Genomic DNA, 19,244 nt, shown 5'->3' with positions numbered 1-19,244 from the left:
GGTGTCCATAAAAAACTGACCTCCCTTTCATTTACAGGAATCTTTTAATCATTTGTAGCATTGACTTGGGAGCAACACCCTTTAACCAGCCTCCGTTTTGAGAAGGGGCCCACAGATCCACCTTTTCCACCAATCCCAGCATAGCCTGAGGCTGGCTCATTCCACCCCCTGGAGGCCTTTGCACTGGGAGCTGTCCTAGACAACGCAACTCCTGAGGTGACCTGACAATGGCTCAGGGTGGAATCTGTGCAGCTGTGGGTGGGGCTTGTCCACAGTCAGGTCAGAAGAAGTCTCATCATCAAAGGCCCTTGGGCATCACTTCTCCATCTTCCTCTTTTGGGTACCATGTGAACTAGACAAGGCACCCATCGAGAGCGCCAGGTTGGAGCTCACCCAACATCACTTGAAGAGTATAGAAATCACAGAAGGAGCTCCAGGAGTACTGCCTCGCACCAAGGGCTCCATGTCCTCCTCTGCAAAACAGGCTTAAATTTGGTCCCAGGTTTAAATAAACCAGGGAACCTACAAAACCACAGCCAGGCTTGCGATGGGGCGATATGGTCAGTTTCTGTACTCAGAGGCAGCTCTGGATGCTCACAGCGGGCTCCTCTTACAACTGAACGAGCCACACAGACACCTAGAAGTAGCCCTGACTCCTAGCCTGTCTGAGATGGTGGACTTAGGGCTCATCTATGGAACTTACGGCAAGTGGCCGGCGGGCATCACTCATTGGTCCTGGCCCTCTGGGCCCCAGGCTGCTGCCCCGTGCACATTTCCATCACCACCTCTCCCCACAGGTCCTCTAGGTCTGTGTCTGGGCACTGATCATATGCCACTCCTACCCTGTGTATGCTCTGCCCTTGACCAGAGGGTAATGTCTCCCAGTCTCTGACCCACAGATGAACTTGCAGAATAGGTATAATGGGGCAGGGGGGGGGGGAGGGGGTCAGGGGCTCTATTCCTCTCTCATTATTCAGCTAATCATGAGTTCAGTTCCTTCCTTGTATTGATGCCCAATTTCCTTCTCCAATTACAACCACACAGAATACACACACACAGGCCCACACTCTGATGCACATTGTTATTCCTTTCTGCTCCATTCATGAAATCAACATGAGAAAGGCAGCAGTGAACGGGGTGAAAGTTCATGCTAAATAGGTTTTCTGTGTATCCTTCAAAAAATTTAAACAACATTGTCCTGAAGGAAAGATGTAGCTTAGATGTCTCTCACGGATCAGAGCAGGCTGGCCAGGTAGCCTGGGAAGTTGTCAATGAATGGGGGTGAGCAGCTGCAGGTCTGAGGACCATAGTCATTTCACAGGTGGGGTTCCATCACGGACGGTGTTTCTTCCTGTTTCTCCACTGGAGGGTGTGGAATGGAGAGTGCAGGGCAGATGGGGGGACATGATGGCTGTGGGGGAGGGAAAGCAAGGCGGGCTGCTCTGTTGCTCTGTCCTGTTCCCAAGAACCTCTCCCCCTTAGGGCTGGTGGATCATTACAGGTTTCTGCAATGCACAAACACACATGCACAATAAGCATGCACAGATGGGTATGCACACAGATGCACACACATGCACAATAAGCATGCACAGATGGGTATGCACATGGATGCACGCACATGCACAATAAGCATGCACAGATGGGTATGCACATGGATGCACGCACATGCACAATAAGCATGCACAGATGGGTATGCACACGGATGCACGCACATGCACAATAAGCATGCACAGATGGGTATGCACACAGATGCACACACATGCACAATAAGCATGCACAGATGGGTATGCACATGGATGCACACACATGCACAATAAGCATGCACAGATGGGTATGCACACGGATGCACACACATGCACATATAAGATTTTTGTTTAAGTCTTTTGCCAAGTTTACACCAATTTTCTTCACTCTGAGGACTTAATACCAATAAGTAATCTGACAGGCCACAGAATTTTGGAGACACCTCGGAGAACCGGATGAATCCTTACCGAAAAGCTGTGGTGGGCAGTGCCCCTCCTGCCATTGGGGTTTCTCTGTGTCAGGGACCCGCGGTACACAGATTTCCGATCAAAGGACTCATCATCTTTGCCTTTGAGAAAACACAGGGGCGTGCTTATTAATCACACACTCACCCCAATCAAGTGTCTTTGCCTCCTAGGAAATGAACCAAGTAGCATAAAAATGGACATATCCCCCTCTGAGAAGTTCTCTCAGCACTCAATAGTTTCAGCCAAGCATCCAGATTTTAGCAGCTGTGCAAAGGAACACTCTCTTTGGAGCAGGCATGAACACCCTACCTCCCTGGAGCCCAGAAATGTTCACTGGGGGCAAAACAACAGAAAGGTCCTTGCACTCGTGTGGGGTCCACCACTCCTTTTCTTTACTTTTGTGATGTGACAGCCGGCCTGAGGGGCTTGGGACTCATCCTCAGGAGAGGGTCTCTCCTCAGGGCTTTGGTTGTGACATCCATCACACCAGAGAGTCCTGCAGGTGCAGGGCATGAGCTTCTGTGTCCCACAGATGATGTGGAAATTCAGAGCCCTGCCTCCACGCCCCAGAGCCCCTCCCCAGCCTGCAGGGAGGAGGGACGCAGGCAACTCTCACCTTGACTTTCAGGGGAATTGCTGAACTTCCTCCTCAGAAGGTAGGGCCCCGCCATCACCTGGAAGGAAGGAGACATCTCTGGGCTTCACTCGACTGTAACTTAGAAACACGGGGAGCTAACTTGGGACCCATCATTCTTCCAGATTCTAAGTAACCAGGTGGACTGCTTCTGCTCTTTGGCAATACTTGAACTGTTAACAATATTAAAATGCATGTTGTCAATCAATTAAGCACCCAGTGCCAGAATATAAAAGGTGCTTTGCTTGGGGGAGCTGCCGAAACCAGGAGGTGTGGGCTGTGAGGGTTCCTCCGGCACCCACCCTCAGCTCAGTGTGTCTGAGGCCACCAGCCTGCGAGGCCTGCCCAGTTCTCCACCACCCCCTGGACCTGCCATGCTCTGGAGAAGGGGTGTCCACCTTTCACTCTTTTTCCGGCCTTTAGGGGTGGGAGGGAAGCACGCACCTCGACCCCATCCGAAGGGCCTGCAGGTGGATCCTCGGGACTCTGGCCCAGTTTCCCAGCAAGTCGGGGCAGAAATATCTGGGGGGCAAGGAAGAAGCCTGTACATTATTTCTGCTCTGTGTCACCTCCAGCAACAGGGCCAGCTGGACATGGGGCGGGCGTTCTTTCAGCACTCGCTCAGGAATGCGGGGGAGGCACGCTGGCCCTGCCAGACAGGCCACTCAGTGCGCTGGGACTGGGGCACGACCAGGGTTAGCAAATTAAAATACAGAACGGCCAATTTGCTCTGAATTCCAGAGAAACAACAAGTCATTTCTTAGTGTATGCCCCAGTATGCACGGGCTATTCTTACACGGGAAGATGATTCATCGTTTATGTGAAATTGAGCTTTCACCGGCGTCCTGTATTTTACCTGGCAGTCCCGTCCGGGACTCTCCCAGGAACGTCTTTCATTCTTGGCCAGGTGTCCTCACCAGTGTGATTTTGCCTGAACATCCCCGACCTGACCCAGGAGAGATGTTGGGGGGAGGGGGAGCCTGCTGCCCTCCCACCCCCTGTTCTAGGCACACCGTGTCAAGGGCAGTTTGTTAAACTGCCAACATGGGTGTCATCATTCAGGTGCTTCCTCTGCACTCTGAACTGTGCACCTGGTGTCTTTCAAACCCTCCTGGGCGCCGAGGGTCCCTCTTAAAGCACTTTCTCCAGTTAGAAAAGCAATAAACGAAAAAGAGCTCCCACAGGGCACAGCTCACAGAGGGCTGTTAGGGCACGGAGGCAGCAGTTCAAGGATGGGGAGACGGCTGGCCTGAGGCTCTCGGTTTCACACCCTGGGGGGCCCTGTGGGCCTGGCCAGGAGTCCGGGCACCCAAACCCCAGGCACTGCAGCGTCCACTCACCGGGAGCTTAGACCTCCTCCGGGGCTTCCCCGAGGGCCTCACCGTGAGCCCTGCAGCCTGCAAGGCTGCGATCCTGGCCTCGATTTCTGATACCTAGGGGATCAGTGAAAACAGACAGACGTCACTCAGGAGTCCCACCTCCGGTCACAGTCCTGGAAGAGAGCTGCCCTCATTCATCAATTTTACTGTGTTTCTCCTTAAGATTTTATTGTGTTTCCCACCCAGATGAACTTTCTGGGGTCCCATTTCATGCAGGTGCCATGGTTGTCGGGGAGGGGTTGGGTCACCCCCAGCTGGGAGCAGAGTCTGAGGGACAGTCCCTCTCTTCTCTGTGGGTCCCTGGGGGGAGGGCTGAGCAGAGCCCAGTCACTGTGACTGTCCCTGGGAGGCCTGCTCTGTCCTCTGACCTTTGTCACCACCGACACCTCCACCCTTACACCGAAAGGGGTAATCCTCGGGCCAGAATGTGGTCCTGAGCCCTGGGCTGCCCTAAACTTGTAACTGCTTCTAGAGAAGCCCCTCCATGGGGTGGGGCATGGTGAGTGCCCGCATCTTCCTCCAGTGGCTACACACCCCGCCTGCCCCTCTCTACAGCAAAGGGGAAGGGACAGGGGTGAGGCGGGGGGGGGGGTGCGATCCTCACAGGGACCCCCAAGCTCCTGTTCTGAAGCCGAAGGGGCTCCTCCGCGAGAGCCATTGGGGAGCCCCTCCCCTGCTGTCACACCGTCAGGGCCCCACTGCTGTCAGTCTCGGGGAGCCATCTGCTCCTGAGGCTGTGGGCTACCTCGCTCTCCGCCTGCTGAACCTCGGAGGTTGTCACGGCCACCCTGTCCTCCAGCTGTGACAGCGCCTCATCCGTGGTCCTGGTGGTCTGCATGGGGCCCTGGAGGCCTGGGGGGCTCTTTTCCCATCTGTGTGTTTGGCCTGCAGACGTGCACACCTAGGACAGGAGAGACTGCAGGCTTCACCAACAAGGACCTCATCCTAACCTCCTCTTTTCACTCCTGGAGCTGGGAGGCCAGGTGGTCAGCCAGGGGCTGGGCACCCTGTGGCCCTTGTCAGGACCCCTCACTGACCTCCAGGGGTCAGTTGCCTGCCCTGTGCTGGGCTGCTGGGTTGGCTACAGACTGTTGACCCCTGGCCCTACCTCCTCCCGTGTCCTGTGGAGACCGCGGGGGGCGGCCTTACCACTGGGGTCATTCTGGGGAGGTCCTCCAAGGAAGTGCTCCTGTCCAGCTCCGCCCCTTGGTCCTTGCCCTCCTCCTCGGACGAGGCCCCCTGGTCACTGACATTGCTGGTCAGCTCCTCCAGCTTTCTCTTCAGGGTCTCCTCCTCCACGTCCGCCTCCGTGGGCTCGCTGGCACCGGGACCCTGAAATGAGCAAGCGAGCGGGTCTGGTTCAGTGGGCATCGGTGCGCATCGTACTTAGAGGCAGGGCTCTGGGAGGGTCGCATCCCCGAGCACACCTGAGGCTCCTGCTGAGCCGTGTCTCTGTCCATTCTCCACGTGAGCTTGCCCAAGTCCCCGTGCTGGGCCCAGTCCCGGCCTCCAGACCCGGCTCTGTAGGGTGGGCTGCTCCTGGTGATCCCGATGCCACCAGGCCATCTAAGACCCACCACTTATCTATTTACACATTTATTTTACTTATAGGTTGCATGGCATATTATATTAGGCTCCTGTGTACAGCAGAGTGATTTTACATGAATATACCTGGCAAAGCCATCCCAGCAGTAAGGCTGGCACCATCTGTCACTGTGCGTGGTTCAGAGGCTGTTCCTGGCTCTGTTCCCTATCCTGTACATGACACCCGAGACTTATTTTATAGGTGGGCCTTGTACCTCTTACTCTCCCCCTATTCTGCCCAGCCCCTTACTCCCCTCCCCTTTGGCAACCATCTCTTTGTTCTCTGTATGAGTTTGTTTCTGTTTTATTTTGTTCATTGTTTTCTTTTTTTAGATTCCACATAAAAGTGAAATCATGTGGTATTCGTCTTTCTCTGTATGACTTACTATTATTGTTTTGTTAATCCTCACCCAAGGCTATTTTTTTCTATTGCTTTTTAGAGAGTGGAAAGGTGGGAGAGATGGGGAGAGAGAGAGAGACAGAAACAGAGAAATATCTACACGAGAGAGAGACACATGGACTGGTTGCCCCCTTCACATGCCCTGAGCAGGGCCAGGGATCAAACCTGCAGCCCTTGACTGGGAATTAAACCTGAGACTCCTGTGTGGGCTGCCACTCTAAACACTGAGCACATAGACCAGGGGTCAGTACGACTTATTTTTTAAAAAAACATTTTTACTGATTTAGAGAGAGAGGAAGAGAGAGAAACAGCGATGTGAGAAATGACATGGTATCAGCTGCCTCCCGCACACTCCCTACTGGGGATCAAGCCCGAAACCCAGGCATGTGCCCTGACTGGGAATTGAACTGGCGACCTTTCTGTGCACGGGACAATGCCTAACCAACTGAACCATCCTGGCCAACGCTTTCTGTACAACTTATTCCACTCAGCATAAACCCTCTACATCCATCCATGTTGTCATAAATTGCAAGATTTCATCCTGTTTTTTCAGCTGAGTCATTTCCCATTGTACATATGTACCATCTGTTCTTTTCCACTCGTCCTTTGCTGGACACCTGGGTTGCTTCTATATCTTGCCTATTCTAAATAACACTGCAGTGAACGAGGGGTGCATAGATCTTTACTAACTATTTTCTTAGTTTGTGCTTTGTTGGCACCTCGATCTCCTTTAACAAAGGGGCTCTGGGACCCTGTCTCCAGGTGGGTCAGCAGACATTCCACCACTGATGTGAGCTTACTCACTCCAAAACCCTGCAGCCGAGAATACAGTGGCTGGGACACAGCCCACTCCAGCCAGCAAGACCCAGCACCCACCCCCTGGGAAGCACCAAATTCCCAAGCCGTGGATGGAAAGCTGAGGCTGTCCCCGAGGCCATGACCCGGGGAGGGTGACCAAGACACCCATCTTCCCACACCAAGGGCTCTGGGACACCCAGCAAAAGCTGGGAGTGCACACTGGGGAGATGAACAAGGCAGGAGGGGTGACAGGTTCACGAAGACGAGGGAGCTGGACGTGAAAGGCCGATGGGGATCGTTACCAGGGCAGCTACTGTCCCGTGCAGCACAGGAAAGCGTGAATTAACGAGGCCAGGCCGATCCAACTAAAACTCATCTGCAGGAGCTGCAGGTCACTGGTGGGCCAGGGGACAACTTGAAGTGACTAAACATACAACTTCCTCATCCCTTGAGTCACCAGGCTCTTGAGTCACCAGAAGCTATTAGCTCCCAGACGGGGAGGCGAGAAAATCAATTCTTGTTCCGTTTTCTCCAGGCCCAGCGGACGCAGCCTTCCTGCCATTATCTCTCTCGAGGCTCACCTGGGTTTAGCAGAGGGCAAGGGCTCTTCCGGGGAAAGGTGCCTCTGCATTGTTCGCAAGGTAATTAATTTGGTCTTCACAGCACCGAGAGCCCTGAGTGGGCAGAGCCGCCTGAGGAAGAGCGAAGCTGAGGAAGGTCACCTCGAGGGTTTCGCTCTGGAGTGGCCTGGAGCAGCCCTGGTAACTGAGACCACCTCTGGTTGCACTCAGAGTCTAAAGAGACAGCGGTCAATACCTTGGAGCAGGGAGCCCAGCAGACAGCCTTGTGCCCGGTGGAGTCAGGACGCTTGGCTGCCACTTCAGGCCTGGAGAGGAGGGGCCGGACCCACCAGTGCCAAGAGTGTCATTGTGAGGTGTCACTTAAGAAAGATAAACTTCCCACGATGACAACTGGGACCCTTCTCACCTGGGGTTGGGGGAGGTGAGCAGGAACTGGGGTAGCAAAGAGCCATGGAAAGGCAGCAGCCGGCAGAGGAGCCGGGGGGTTGGCATGGTGCTCTGAGCAAGGCCAGGTTGGCACCCAGGCCTCTCAGGGAGAGGGGAGGCCTTCAGGACAGCATGCAAGCACAGATATAACAGTCCTGGCTTTCTATCTGGTATTGAGAGCCACTGGGGCCATCAGACACGCCCATGGAACACCTGCTTCTCAGGTACTCAGGAGCCACCTCCATGCAGCTGCTGAGCCTTCCCCCTCGGCCCCAAATGGCCACCGCTTTGGCGGTGGCATCTTCCTCTGTGTGAGCCCCAACTGTCAGGGTCATCATGTTACTAGATGTACGGATGTCAAGTATGAGCAGGTGCCTTCAGCTTGTGGGCAACAAAACCAAAATGTATAACTTGCAAGCACAACACAGACATAGGCCATGCATTACAAGGAGCAACCATAATTTGGGACTGGCGAGGCTCCTGTGGGGAAACCGAGTCAGTGTCTGCAGCCTGAGCACGGCTTCGATGTCCCAGCGCCGGCTCTCGGGAGTGGGGGGCTCCCTCCCCACGGTGGTGCGGGTTAAGTGCTGGGCTCCGTTTCCTGCCCCTGCCACCTCAGCCCCGTGGAAGTGTCCTTCGTGCTGCATGCTGTGCCATCATCGGCCTCCTCTTGGCAGGAGCGGTTATTTAAGAAAGTCCTTCCTGAATGTTCCTCACCCAGAAAGTCCTAACCATGGGTACAAAGCAGAGACAGGTGACCGATCACAGGAGGACCATTCAGATTTGGCCCAATAAAGCATTGCTCTGGAGAACTCAGGGCATGTCTGTGAGTCTTGGGGTCAGAAGGGCTGCTCTGGGGGCAGAGGTAGAGGGTTCCCCATCCCGGCCCTGCAGCAGCCCCGTTTCTACTGCCGCTGGGGAGTGCGGCTGCATTTGGGAGCATCGCCTCATGCTGCCCGTTCCCCTGGTATAAAGACACATTCTAGGTGAGCTGTTAGTCGAAGTAAATAGAGTTGATAGAAATAAATGAAGAAAATTTTCCAGAGATAAGATACAAGCATGAAACAGAATAACTTAAGGTGGCTTACAGGACAATTAGTACCAGCTGGGGTATGTGTTTTATTGAAAGTTACTAAGGTTGCTAAATTAAAAACTTACTGAAAAGTGACAATTTAATTCTAGTCTTCATCCTATTGTCTTCTGACTAGGAGACTGGGAGATCCTCTGCCACTGTGGTCCTGCCACACGGGGAGGTCTCTATCCCAGGGAGGTTTCTGTCTCAGGGAGGGCTTTATCCCAGGGAGGTCTCTATCCCAGGGAGGTCTCTATTCCAGGGGGAGGTCTCTATCCTGGGGAAGATGTCTAGTCCAGGAGGAAGGTCTCTATTTTGGGGGAGTCTCTATCCTGGGGGGAAGGTCTCTATCCCGGGGAGGTTTCTATCTCAGGGAGGGCTTTATCCCAGGGAGGGCTGCATCCTGGGAGGCCTCTATTCCAGGGGGAGGTCTCTATCCTGGGGGGAGGTCTCTATCCTGGGGGGAAGGTCTCTTTCCTGGGGAGGAGGTCTCTATCCTGAGGAGAAGGTCTCTGTCCCAGGGGCGGACTCTATCCTGCTGAACACTGGGCCAGCCTCTCTGCCTGATAGTCCAGAGCTTGGCCTATGGGTCCCCAGGAAGGGAGCTCCACAAATGCACCCTCCAGATCTCCCGGGGGGCTCTGTGCCAGGCACCGGCATGCGGAGGAAGCCGGACCTGCCCTAACCCAGGCTCCTGCAGATGTGCGTGAGACCAGCCTCGGGGCAGCTATGGCTCAGGATTCTCCATCCAGAGCAGGGCCCACGCACCCCGTCTGGGTTCCATGCTTTGAGAGTCATCAGTTACAAAACAGCCCCAACCCCACAATTTCATCCATAGGAGTCAGGGCCCCATCAGAGACTTGGGTGAGTTGGAATCAACCTAGCAGGTCACGATGTTCTCATCTAAAACAGCATTGCCTTTCCCCCAATAAAATGTACTTGCTTGTTCTCATCAGTTGTCTGTAAACGGGCTTGTGATTTAATCTCAGTGAAAAGAACCTGTGTTACCAAAGGAATCTTGTGATGAGCTACATCATAAATCAGTGTTTTTATGTGAGCAGTTCTCACTAACTTAGGACTTTACTTTAAGTTGAATTTTCTTTTCTTTTGGTTAATCCTCACCTGAGGATATTTTTCCATTGAACTTTTAGAAAGCATGGAAGACAGAAGAGAGAAACATTGATGTGAGAGAAACACATCGATGGTTGCCTCCTGCACACGCCCCGGGGAGGAGCCTGCAACCAAGGTACTTGCCCTTGACTGGAATCTAACCCGGGACCTTTTGGTCCATAGGTGACGCTCTAGACACTGAGCCAAACCAGCTAGGGCTTAGTTGAATTTTCTTAAGGGAATGAAGTTCTGACCCTTGCTACAATGAAGGTAAACCTCAGAAGCAGAAAGCAGCCGGTCACAAAGGGTCCTGTGTTGTATGATTCCAGAGTCATTCTGGATGAGAGATCCAGGACAGGCAAATCCATGGAGAAGGAAGGCGGGTGGGTGGTGGCTGGGGAGGGGACTGGGGGTGACTGCCCAAATTGGGGTGGTGGGCAGGGTTTCCAGAAACCCTTCTACCATGGGAACACACGCATGTATTTTGATGACATCACTTATCTCTGTGAAGCAGGCTTGTGCAATCTTACAGCTTTAAAATATGGAATGCTGTAATTTCTCTGATATGACTTGGTGTAAGATGAAAGGGCTCCACTCAAAGAAGCTACCAGGAGTCTTCCCACGCCCCATACCTGGCTCACAGGTGAGGTCCGGCCGCTCTGAGTAGAGAGGTGGGAGGCTGCCTCGTGGGCCCGCATGCTGTCTTCATCCGAGGTGTCCACGTCGGCCAGGCACTGTGAGGGGAGCTGCTCGTTCCTGACGACGCTCGCCCCTGGGGAGGGACAGTGGGTTTGGATTATTGGGGGTGAGAGACTGAAAGCCAATGGACATGTTTTTCCAACGGAAAAATGAGAGATCGGGGCAACTGTGGACGTGATTACATTCTTGACGTTATGGGGCTGAGACCCTTCATCAACCAGAGTAAGTTCCAACAAGGAGCTTCAGGACACAGAGGCGGCCCGGTGCTCACCACGGCCCAGACAGTGCCAAAGCAAATGCCATGTAATTGTACCACACCAAGCTCCACGTGTGTGGCGTGTGGGTCCGAGAAGTTTCCAGGAGTGGAGGTGACTTTAGGAAGTCTTTCCACACTGGTCACCATGTGCTGTTTTTGCCAGAACAGTGATGGGCAGACGCTGGGGGCAGGAGTCACCTAGGGTGTGGCTGGAAATGCTTATCCTGGGCCCCAGGGGGGAAAGCTCACTATCTCCACCTCTTCACCAAAAAGTACCCGCCCCCACAGAGCCGCCTGGAGATGGGTGAAGGTGGAGCCCTCAGGGTTGACCCGCATGTGGAGGGCACCTCGCATACAACACTGCACGGGAAAGTCATGTGTGCAGGAGTTACTTCTGCACCTGCTGGGGGCGGCCGTGTAGTTCCACCGACAATCTGAACGAGCTTGGGGCCCGGGCACAGGGGCGGCTACAGCCCTGCTGACACTGGTTTCAGCCTCGAGACCCTGTGCTGAGGACATAATGGAGCCTGGACTGCTGGCCACAGCGAGATACCAAATGTGTATTGTTTTAAGCTGATACGTTCATGTAATTTGTTACCAGCAATAGTTAACAGGTACGACCTTCTCACTTAATACCTACAACGGTGGGATGACTTAGGCATTGTAACCCTTTTCGCAACTCGGACACTGAGGCACGGGGGCTGAGCGGCTTAGTCGAATTGCACGCCATTTTCCATCAAATCCCAGACCGTGCAGTGGTTTGATACTCTATTAGGAAAGCGATAATATTGCCCATCACACTCCTACACACACCTTTCTTACCACACTCCCTGTGACATGCTCCCAGTGTAAAGATGGGGGAATGTGTCTTCGCATCAGTGAGGTAGGGTAGTGGGTCCGCAGCGCTGGGCTTGACTCAGAACGGCAGGCCTCCCAAGAGCCTTTTCTCAGCCTGATACAGTCTTTCTACCTCCCCTGCCTTGTCCCTCAGCCCCACCCCGCCACCGAGCCCACACCTGGGTGATTAGGGACCACGGGAGGAAATGAGTGTGTCCCAGTCTGCATGCTCAGTCAATGTAGATTCACTTACTCCTTGTTTAGCGGGGAGGTAAAGCCCGCCTTCCCCACCCAATGCCTCCAGGGTCCTGGTGGGTGCGTGGATCATGAGATTATGGTCTCTTTAATATAATGAAAAGGGAGAATGGAAAGAGGACAGACAGTGTCTTAACCACATTGCGCAGCCGCATTAGTGGAAGGCTGCGCTGCATGTGTGATCTTGTTTGCCCGACGTCAGCAGGGAGTCTGACTCTGACCGCACGCGCACCCCCACAGGCACAGACAACGCTTCAGGATTTCATTAGGAAGCAAACTGTCTGGCAACAAATTCAACTGAGCAATCTGTGTTCTCAGCACCTACAGACCTCCCCATTCATGGGGGACCAGGCAGGTGGCACCCCCATGGAACTGCACCATGGGTCCCCAGCGGCACCCTGAGTCCTCAGCTGTGGAGATGCTCGGTCCCGGTCAGGACGGTTGGTCCAGTGACCATCGGTCTGTCATTTCAGAGAGACCTGCATGTCCCTACCCTGCCACAATGTCCTCTGTAAAGGGGGCCGTGAGCCCTAGGGGGTTTGGCTCAGTGGATAGAGCATTAGCCCAAAGCCTGAAGGGTCCCATGTTTGATTCCGGTCCAGGGCACATACCTCAGTTGCAGGCTTGACCCCTAGTCCTGGTCGGGGCACATGCAGGAGGCAATCAATTGATGTTTCTCTCTCTCGGTCTCTTCCCCTCCCTTCCTCTCTCTCTAAAAACCAATTAAATAATATCCTTGGATGAAGATTAAAGAATAAAAAAAAAAATAACTAAAGGTGGCAGCAGCTGTGTGGTCAGGTTGGGGGTCAATGCTGGTTACCTGAGTGTTGCAAGGGGTACACGCAGCCTGGGGGAAGCAGGTGTCCATGAGGTTTGCCAGGACTGTACACACCCGCCAATCACAGGGAAGGAAAGGGCTACTTTAAACCAGCCAGTGTGTCTGCCCGAATTGGGGTGGCGGGCAGGGTTTCCAGAAACCCCTCCACCATGCAGAGCCCAGATGGAAGACAGTGGCCAAAGGCACCTACCAGGAGTGGCAGCAATCCCCGGGGCTGCTGGGTAGGACTCTCCTGGCAGGCAGAGCCCAGCGCGGGCATCCTGTCCGGCAGGGGAGAGGCTGTCTGTCTGCTCTTCTGGGTGGGGGTGGCCCCCAGAGGCCCTGGCATCAGCCTCCTGCAGGACCATGGCCTCCTGGGAGGCGGCCTCCTCCGCGCAGGGCTCACCTGTGAGGGTCTGAGCACATGGGGCCTGTCAACCGCTGGAGGGTTTGGACTTGGGGCAGCTCCTTGGCGTGTGGGTCTGTCCAGTCCACATCTGGAGGGCTTCCAGGCATTGTCTGCTGACCGAGCACTGCACACCTCCCCTCTGGCCCTGACATCGCAGTTCCCTCCAGTTTCATGGCCTATGCTGCATCCTGTCTCCAGGGAAGGGGGTTGGGGCCTGAATGCTGGGCCAGGTAACACACAAGGAGACAGAAACACTTCCGACAGCCTCGGGGCATAGACCCACCCAGACCAAAGCCCTGAGGAAGTGGGCGGGAAGTGTGTGTGTGTGTGTGTGTGTGTGTGTGTGGTTCTGTGTACATCTTAATAATTCCTGAAGGTCAGAGAGGCAAGAGTGGGTGGGGGTGGGGCAGCCTCTTGGCTGTGAGCCCCACACCCCTCCCCCACCCTTCCTGGGGCCTGCAGAAGGCTCCCTCTACTGTGCCATTGGTCCCCAAGGAGAGGGGGCACTGAGGGCGTCAGGGAGCCACATGCCCCCCCTCCTTTCCAGCTTGGCTGTGCCGGGGCTGGGGGCAGGAAGGAAGTTGTCCCAGGCCTGGAGGCCATAGGAAAGGAAAACTGTACCCCCAGAATTGCAGCTGGAACAGGACCTGTGGCCCAAGGCCTCTTGGGTGCTGGCCCGTCCCCGACAGAGGTCTGCCAATCAGCCTGGGCAGGCCCAGCCCTGCCCCAGCTGTGGTCGGGCACTGCCTGAGCCCAGGGGACCCCCAGAGTTCAGGGGGTCACTCTGGGTCTTGTGCCCAAGCTGCATGTGCCCTGTGGGTGACGGGCACAGCCACTGGTCCTGAGAGTGACCCTGTGAGGGGAGATCATCAGCCCTCCCAGGTGGTGGGGGTGGAGCCTCACGGAGGGTCCCCAGAACAAGGTCACAGACCTGAGGAGCAGAGTGACCACCTGTCCTGCCTGCTGGGTGGGCCCTGCGGTGCCACCCTGCTGCTGTGATTATTAATGGCAGCTCTTCCACGCCGGACTAGCCTACTTTGGGCAATAAGCCTATGACCCCACTAATAACACGGAGGTCCAGACACGTCCAACTCCTGGGCAGACGCTGGTCCTCTGTCTGCCCTCCCGAGTGACGGGGCTGTGCCTTACTTCCGAGAGAAGCACCCACCCTAAACACTCCATGCCCCTCACTCAACTGCCCTGCACCCCACACAGCCATGCTGCCAGCTCAGCCTCTCCCGAGAGCCTAGTCCTTGGAGGGTGTGATGCTTCTGGATCCTGTCCCTGACCTGCGGCTCCCAGGAGGGGTGGGCAGGAACGAGAGCCCACTCACCTGCAGGCTGTCGGGGGCCGTTGGGACTGAGGACAGGCTCGGGGGGTGACCACAACACCCCGCGGAGTCGTCAGAGTCCGCCTCGAAGTCCAGGCTGTGAATGGGGAGGAGGCGTTTTTTCTTGGCGGGCACAGGCTGGGCAAGAGGAGAGTCAGGGTCAGTAGACAGGGAGGACCAGACGCCCCTCACCCCAGGGCCCTAGAAACAAACCAGATGAGCCTCAGCTCTGAAGCTGCATGGAAAGTCTGCCCAGAGCCCACCCACCCCTCACAGGGTCTGCATGCCCAGCACCCCTCACAGAGATGAGCAGAAGCTGCTGATGGACATGCGGGTGCTCACACATGCCCAGGACATAAACCCTGGAAGGCTGTAGCCTTGGGGGCAGGTAGGCTTCGGGTTTCCTACCCTTGGGGTTTTAGGCAAAAGGGGGACGCGGAGGGGAGAGGGAGAACTTGTGCACGTTAGATGCAAGATCAGAGGTTAGCTCTGACCCCCCTGATGGTTTCCATCCTTCAGATGGATGTGTAGGGGAGAGTGCAGACATTGGGGAGTGTTCTGGAAGCTTAGTAAGTGGCACAAATATACTTTTTGCATATATCCCCCCCAGAGCAGCTGGGTCGACCTGGCCAGCATTGTGTCTCTCTCCTAGTGGCTCTGTCTATCCAGCTGTGGGCAAACTACAGCCCGCGGGCCGGATCCGGCCCGTTCGGCTGTTCTATCCGGCCCGCGGAGCCAAAAGAGCGGAGGGTTCTCTTGCTCTCCACTCCACTCCTTTACTTGGAATTTATATTAGTTCACACAAACACTCCATCCATGCTTTTGTTCCGGCCCTCCGGTCCAGTTTAAGAACCCATGTGGCCCTCGAGTCAAAAAGTTTGCCCACCCCTGGATCATACTCATCATCGCCTGCCCACCCCTCCCTCCAACCTGCTCCCTCCAACCTGCTCCCCTTCAACTGCTCCCCTTCCATCATCGTACCCAGAAACCCTGGAGGTTACTTTGCGTGTCTTTATCACCATAAATAAATTAAAAAATAAGTGAAAACAGAAACAAACACCAATAAAAATAAGGCTCATATTTTTTCCTAGCAAAAAGGAAAAAAGCTCGCAGGGTCTGAGGGATTTACATCCCTGAAAGGTGCAAAGGCCGCCTTAGGATGACCCCAGTGTGCCCTCTGGCCCCTGCCCTCCCAACCGTGCTCCAGGGGCCGAGGCCAAGGGCCAGGCAGGTCTGGGGGTCTAGGCAGCCTTCTCTGCAGCCTCTGCCCACCCACAGCTTGCTAGGGGTTTCTTACGGTGACGGTGACCTTACGCTGAAAGTATTCTTCTATCTGGTGCTATGGCCTTCAGAGATGGTCCGGGCGTGGCAAAGGGAGGCGGAGCCTTAGCGCTCAGGCTATAGTGGAGCCATGGAGCACTGAGATTTTTAGGAAGTCAAAACCCGAGGCTGCAGCCCCGGGAGTGGTGGGAGCGGTTGGGGAAGACTTACTTTGCTGCCAAAGGGATGGGCCTGAGCCCCTGTGTCCAGCTCTCCATCCATATCGGAATGCTCACTGTCTCTACTTCTCTCTCCAGGGCCTGGCTCAGGCCCACCTGCAACAGACACCTGCATGACTTCATTTAGGGAGAGACAGATTGGAGGCAAACCCTTTGTCTACCCCCCTCCCCCACATCTATCCTTCCATCCACTCACCCTCCCACCCACCCATTCATCTATCCATCATCCATCATCATCCATCCATCCACCCATCCACTATCCATCCATTTTCCATTCACCATCCATCCATCGCAAAACATCCAGGCAAGGCCGTCTGCTGACCTTACAATGACCTATCTGAGCATCAGTTAAAGCTGGTCCTCATCATAGCAGAAAACCAGTGCTCTGCATCAGTGTTATCAGGGTCACACCTGCAGGTATTCACCCCGCAGTTACCTACCCCTTGAGGGAGGCTTAGAGCTAAGTCTTGTTTTCCCAAACAAACCACTTCTCCCACAGTCTCATTTCCCCTGCTTATCAGCAGGCCCGGCCTTGGGCACAGCTGGGAGGGAGTGAGGCTCAGCCCCAGGGCCCTCTTTTTCCTTTCTCTGCCTCTCCTCTGCCCCCCAGAGGTGAGCACCAGCCAGCCAGCTGGTGGCCCCTCTCTGAACAGTGACAGTCTTGAAACTCAGGTCAAACAGCCAGACAGAGGGCATTGTGACGGGGACTCTGTCTGCATCGAGGGGATGTGGACATGGGTTTCCAAAGGCCCAGGTGTGTGTGTGACTGGTCAGGGTGGTGTCCCTGCCCCTCTGCTCAAATATGAGCAGGATCTCCATGACCCTGTAGTTATCAGCCCTTTACATATCCCTCTACACCTGGAACAAGGGTTTGATATTAACCCACCTCTGGCTATTGAGTCACGGTTAAAGAAACCCAAAGGATTTCCCATGTTCCTGACATGGAACAGAGATTTCTTGGTAGGGAGGTGGAAATGAAGATAAAAGCGTCTGAGCAAGAAGGACTTACTGTGGATGCCGGGCGAGCTATGTGCTCTGTCAGACAAACCTATAACCAAAGAGAAGGGGCTGAGAAGAAAGACGCCCTGCGGGGATCTGTGAGCTCAAGGACAGGAGTGAGGGGTCTCCTCCCATCCATGTCCACCCACACTGCTTCCCGCAGCTCCTGCCATCCAGTCCCGGGGCCTCTGGGAAACCACTGCTCGGCTGACCCAGGGCGCCCCCAGAGCTGCACAGGGTCTGCAGCAGGTCCTGGCTGGGACTGCAATCGTTTCTTTGTCTACTTTTATTAGCCATACAACTCCCCCAGCCTTGTGCTCCTTCCCTGCACCCGTTCTCAGGGGATTGTGTTTGGGCCCCCAGCTGGGAGACACAGTCTCTGGGGATGTCACTGTAGGGACCTGAGACCTGCCTCCCTGGGGCCAGGAGCCTCTGCTGTGGCTGGAAGCAGGGATCCTGCTGCCCCACAGCGCCACCTGCTGGCTCTCGGTCACAGTTTTGAAATTGGCAGGTTCCTGGCCCCTTTGACTCACTCACTGAGCTCTGGACCCTGTGACCTTCTACATCATACAGATTCCTGAGCCCACACAGGTCCCTGGCAATCAGCACCTCCCATGGCGGGGCCCAGGTCCTCGGGCTCTGATGTGGCCTGTGGTTTCCTTCCCCAAAGTCACGAGCAGCCGACTTTGGGGGTGAGATTTCAGATGCTTTGTAGTGTGGCTCTTCCTGTGCTGCCTGTGGCTCCCGCCCCTGAGCCCTGCGGAGGGCCCGGCCAAGCTCCTTCGGCTGCAGGAAGACCCTTCGCTGGTTCCTGGCTGGCTGAGCGGGCATGGGAGGTGGGACTTTGGTGGGCTCCAGCCCGAGCGAGACAAAGATATTAGCCCCGAAGAAGCTAATATCTTGAGGAAGAAAGGAGAAAGAACCCCCAAGAATAGGGTGACAGTCCCTCCTGTGTGGCTGGGGCACTCTGAGCCACGTCTGTGGTCTCAGCGTGGTTGTCAGGAGGCCACTCTCACTCTTAGAAATGTCCTGTTTGGAGGATTTGTCAATGTGTCACCACTCCAAATACTCCACCCAGGGAGGGAGGACCTAGGGACTCAAAGCACGAACTAGGGCCCGGCTATTCCATCAGCTGCTGAGTTTGAGAAGTTGGCTGTGAGTTCTGCACTTGCTACAGAGCTCTGAGAAAACACAATGTCAGAGCGTGGGGATGTCAACATGCAGGACTTCCCAGGGCCAGGCCAGGCCGGGGAGCAAGAGGCTGCACTCACTCAGCAAGCAGCCGACCCCATCAAAACACCAGACACAGGGACTGACAGGTGCTCAGACACAGGTGCCAAAGCAATCTGCTTGGTCCTGAAACAGTAAAACATGCCTGGGAGCAAAACGGATTCCCAGACCCCACCCTCCCCTCCACCCACTCCTCACCTCCCCCTGGCAGCCGCCCACAGAGGGACCGGATCACTTTGGCACTTCCGAAGCGCTTGAAGCGGGCCCTCACGTGCCCGTAGTACCACTCCAGGGAGCCCATCTTCACGACTCTGCAGAGAGATGGAGCTCAGGCCTGAGGCACTGCTGTGCCCGACCACCACGCACACGTGCCCACCCTTCTTCAGATAGTCCCCCACCACCGAAGGGACAAGCCACCCCTCAAAACCATCAGGGTCCCTGGATCTCCAGGCCCGCTCACCTGGCCAAGTGGCAGGGGTGGCAGAGCCAGCCCTCCTCCCCGGGGTGGGTGTGGCTGCAGCCTTGGCAGGTGAAGAGGCGGCAGTCCAGGCACTGCCGTTTGGAGCCCTCCAGGAGCCGGTAGGGCTGCAGGCAGTGGGCACAGTGGGTGTCGTTCAGGTGGGCCGAGTCGGAAACCAGCTCCCTCTGGGAGCTCTCCTTCTTCACCTGGCCCTTCAGCCCCCTTAGGGAAACAGCAGAAACAGGGAACACGTTGGACACCTTGCTGCAACAGTCTTTGAATGTGTGAGCACACACACGGAAACATTCTCACACACCAACATGCTGGATTCAAACGTGCAATATGGGTAGGTGGGAACTTATTTTTACAGACATGAAATGGCATTTAAACCTTTCTGTGACTGTTTACAATCGTGTATTTTCCCAGGATGCACATGCATGACTTTCACGGGTTGTCAAAGGAGCCACTAACCACAAAA

The 19,244-nt window shown here is 55.2% G+C and overlaps 1 protein-coding gene across 3 annotated transcripts in view; it reads right to left on the bottom strand.

The window, feature by feature from the left end:
- Positions 1-1,062: 1,062 nt before the first annotated feature.
- Positions 1,063-19,244, bottom strand: part of MLPH (melanophilin) — a 31,802-nt gene continuing 13,620 nt past the window's right edge. The window contains exons 3-16 of one of the 3 annotated variants that reach the window (XM_080667834.1): positions 18,767-18,988; positions 18,505-18,617; positions 17,087-17,125; positions 16,070-16,194; positions 14,582-14,716; positions 13,051-13,255; positions 10,608-10,747; positions 5,154-5,336; positions 4,750-4,905; positions 3,966-4,058; positions 3,070-3,147; positions 2,608-2,665; positions 1,992-2,092; positions 1,063-1,411 (exon numbers count right to left, since the gene is read on the bottom strand). In XM_080667834.1, coding sequence (XP_080523960.1) covers positions 1,316-1,411; positions 1,992-2,092; positions 2,608-2,665; positions 3,070-3,147; positions 3,966-4,058; positions 4,750-4,905; positions 5,154-5,336; positions 10,608-10,747; positions 13,051-13,255; positions 14,582-14,716; positions 16,070-16,194; positions 17,087-17,125; positions 18,505-18,617; positions 18,767-18,988 — 1,744 coding nt within the window. In that variant the 3' untranslated portion in view covers positions 1,063-1,315. Of the gene's footprint in view, positions 1,506-1,991; positions 2,093-2,607; positions 2,666-3,069; positions 3,148-3,965; positions 4,059-4,749; positions 4,906-5,153; positions 5,337-10,607; positions 10,748-13,050; positions 13,256-14,581; positions 14,717-16,069; positions 16,195-17,086; positions 17,126-18,504; positions 18,618-18,766; positions 18,989-19,244 lie in introns of all 3 variants that reach the window. The other 2 variants (XM_080667835.1, XM_080667836.1) reach the window with 2 other exon arrangements.

This window comes from Plecotus auritus, assembly GCF_963455305.1.
Source record: "Plecotus auritus genome assembly, chromosome: 5".
Classification (NCBI taxonomy): Eukaryota; Metazoa; Chordata; class Mammalia; order Chiroptera; family Vespertilionidae; genus Plecotus; species Plecotus auritus.
Note: the sequence above shows the minus strand (reverse complement) of the source record. Positions and strands in the feature narration are given on the sequence as shown.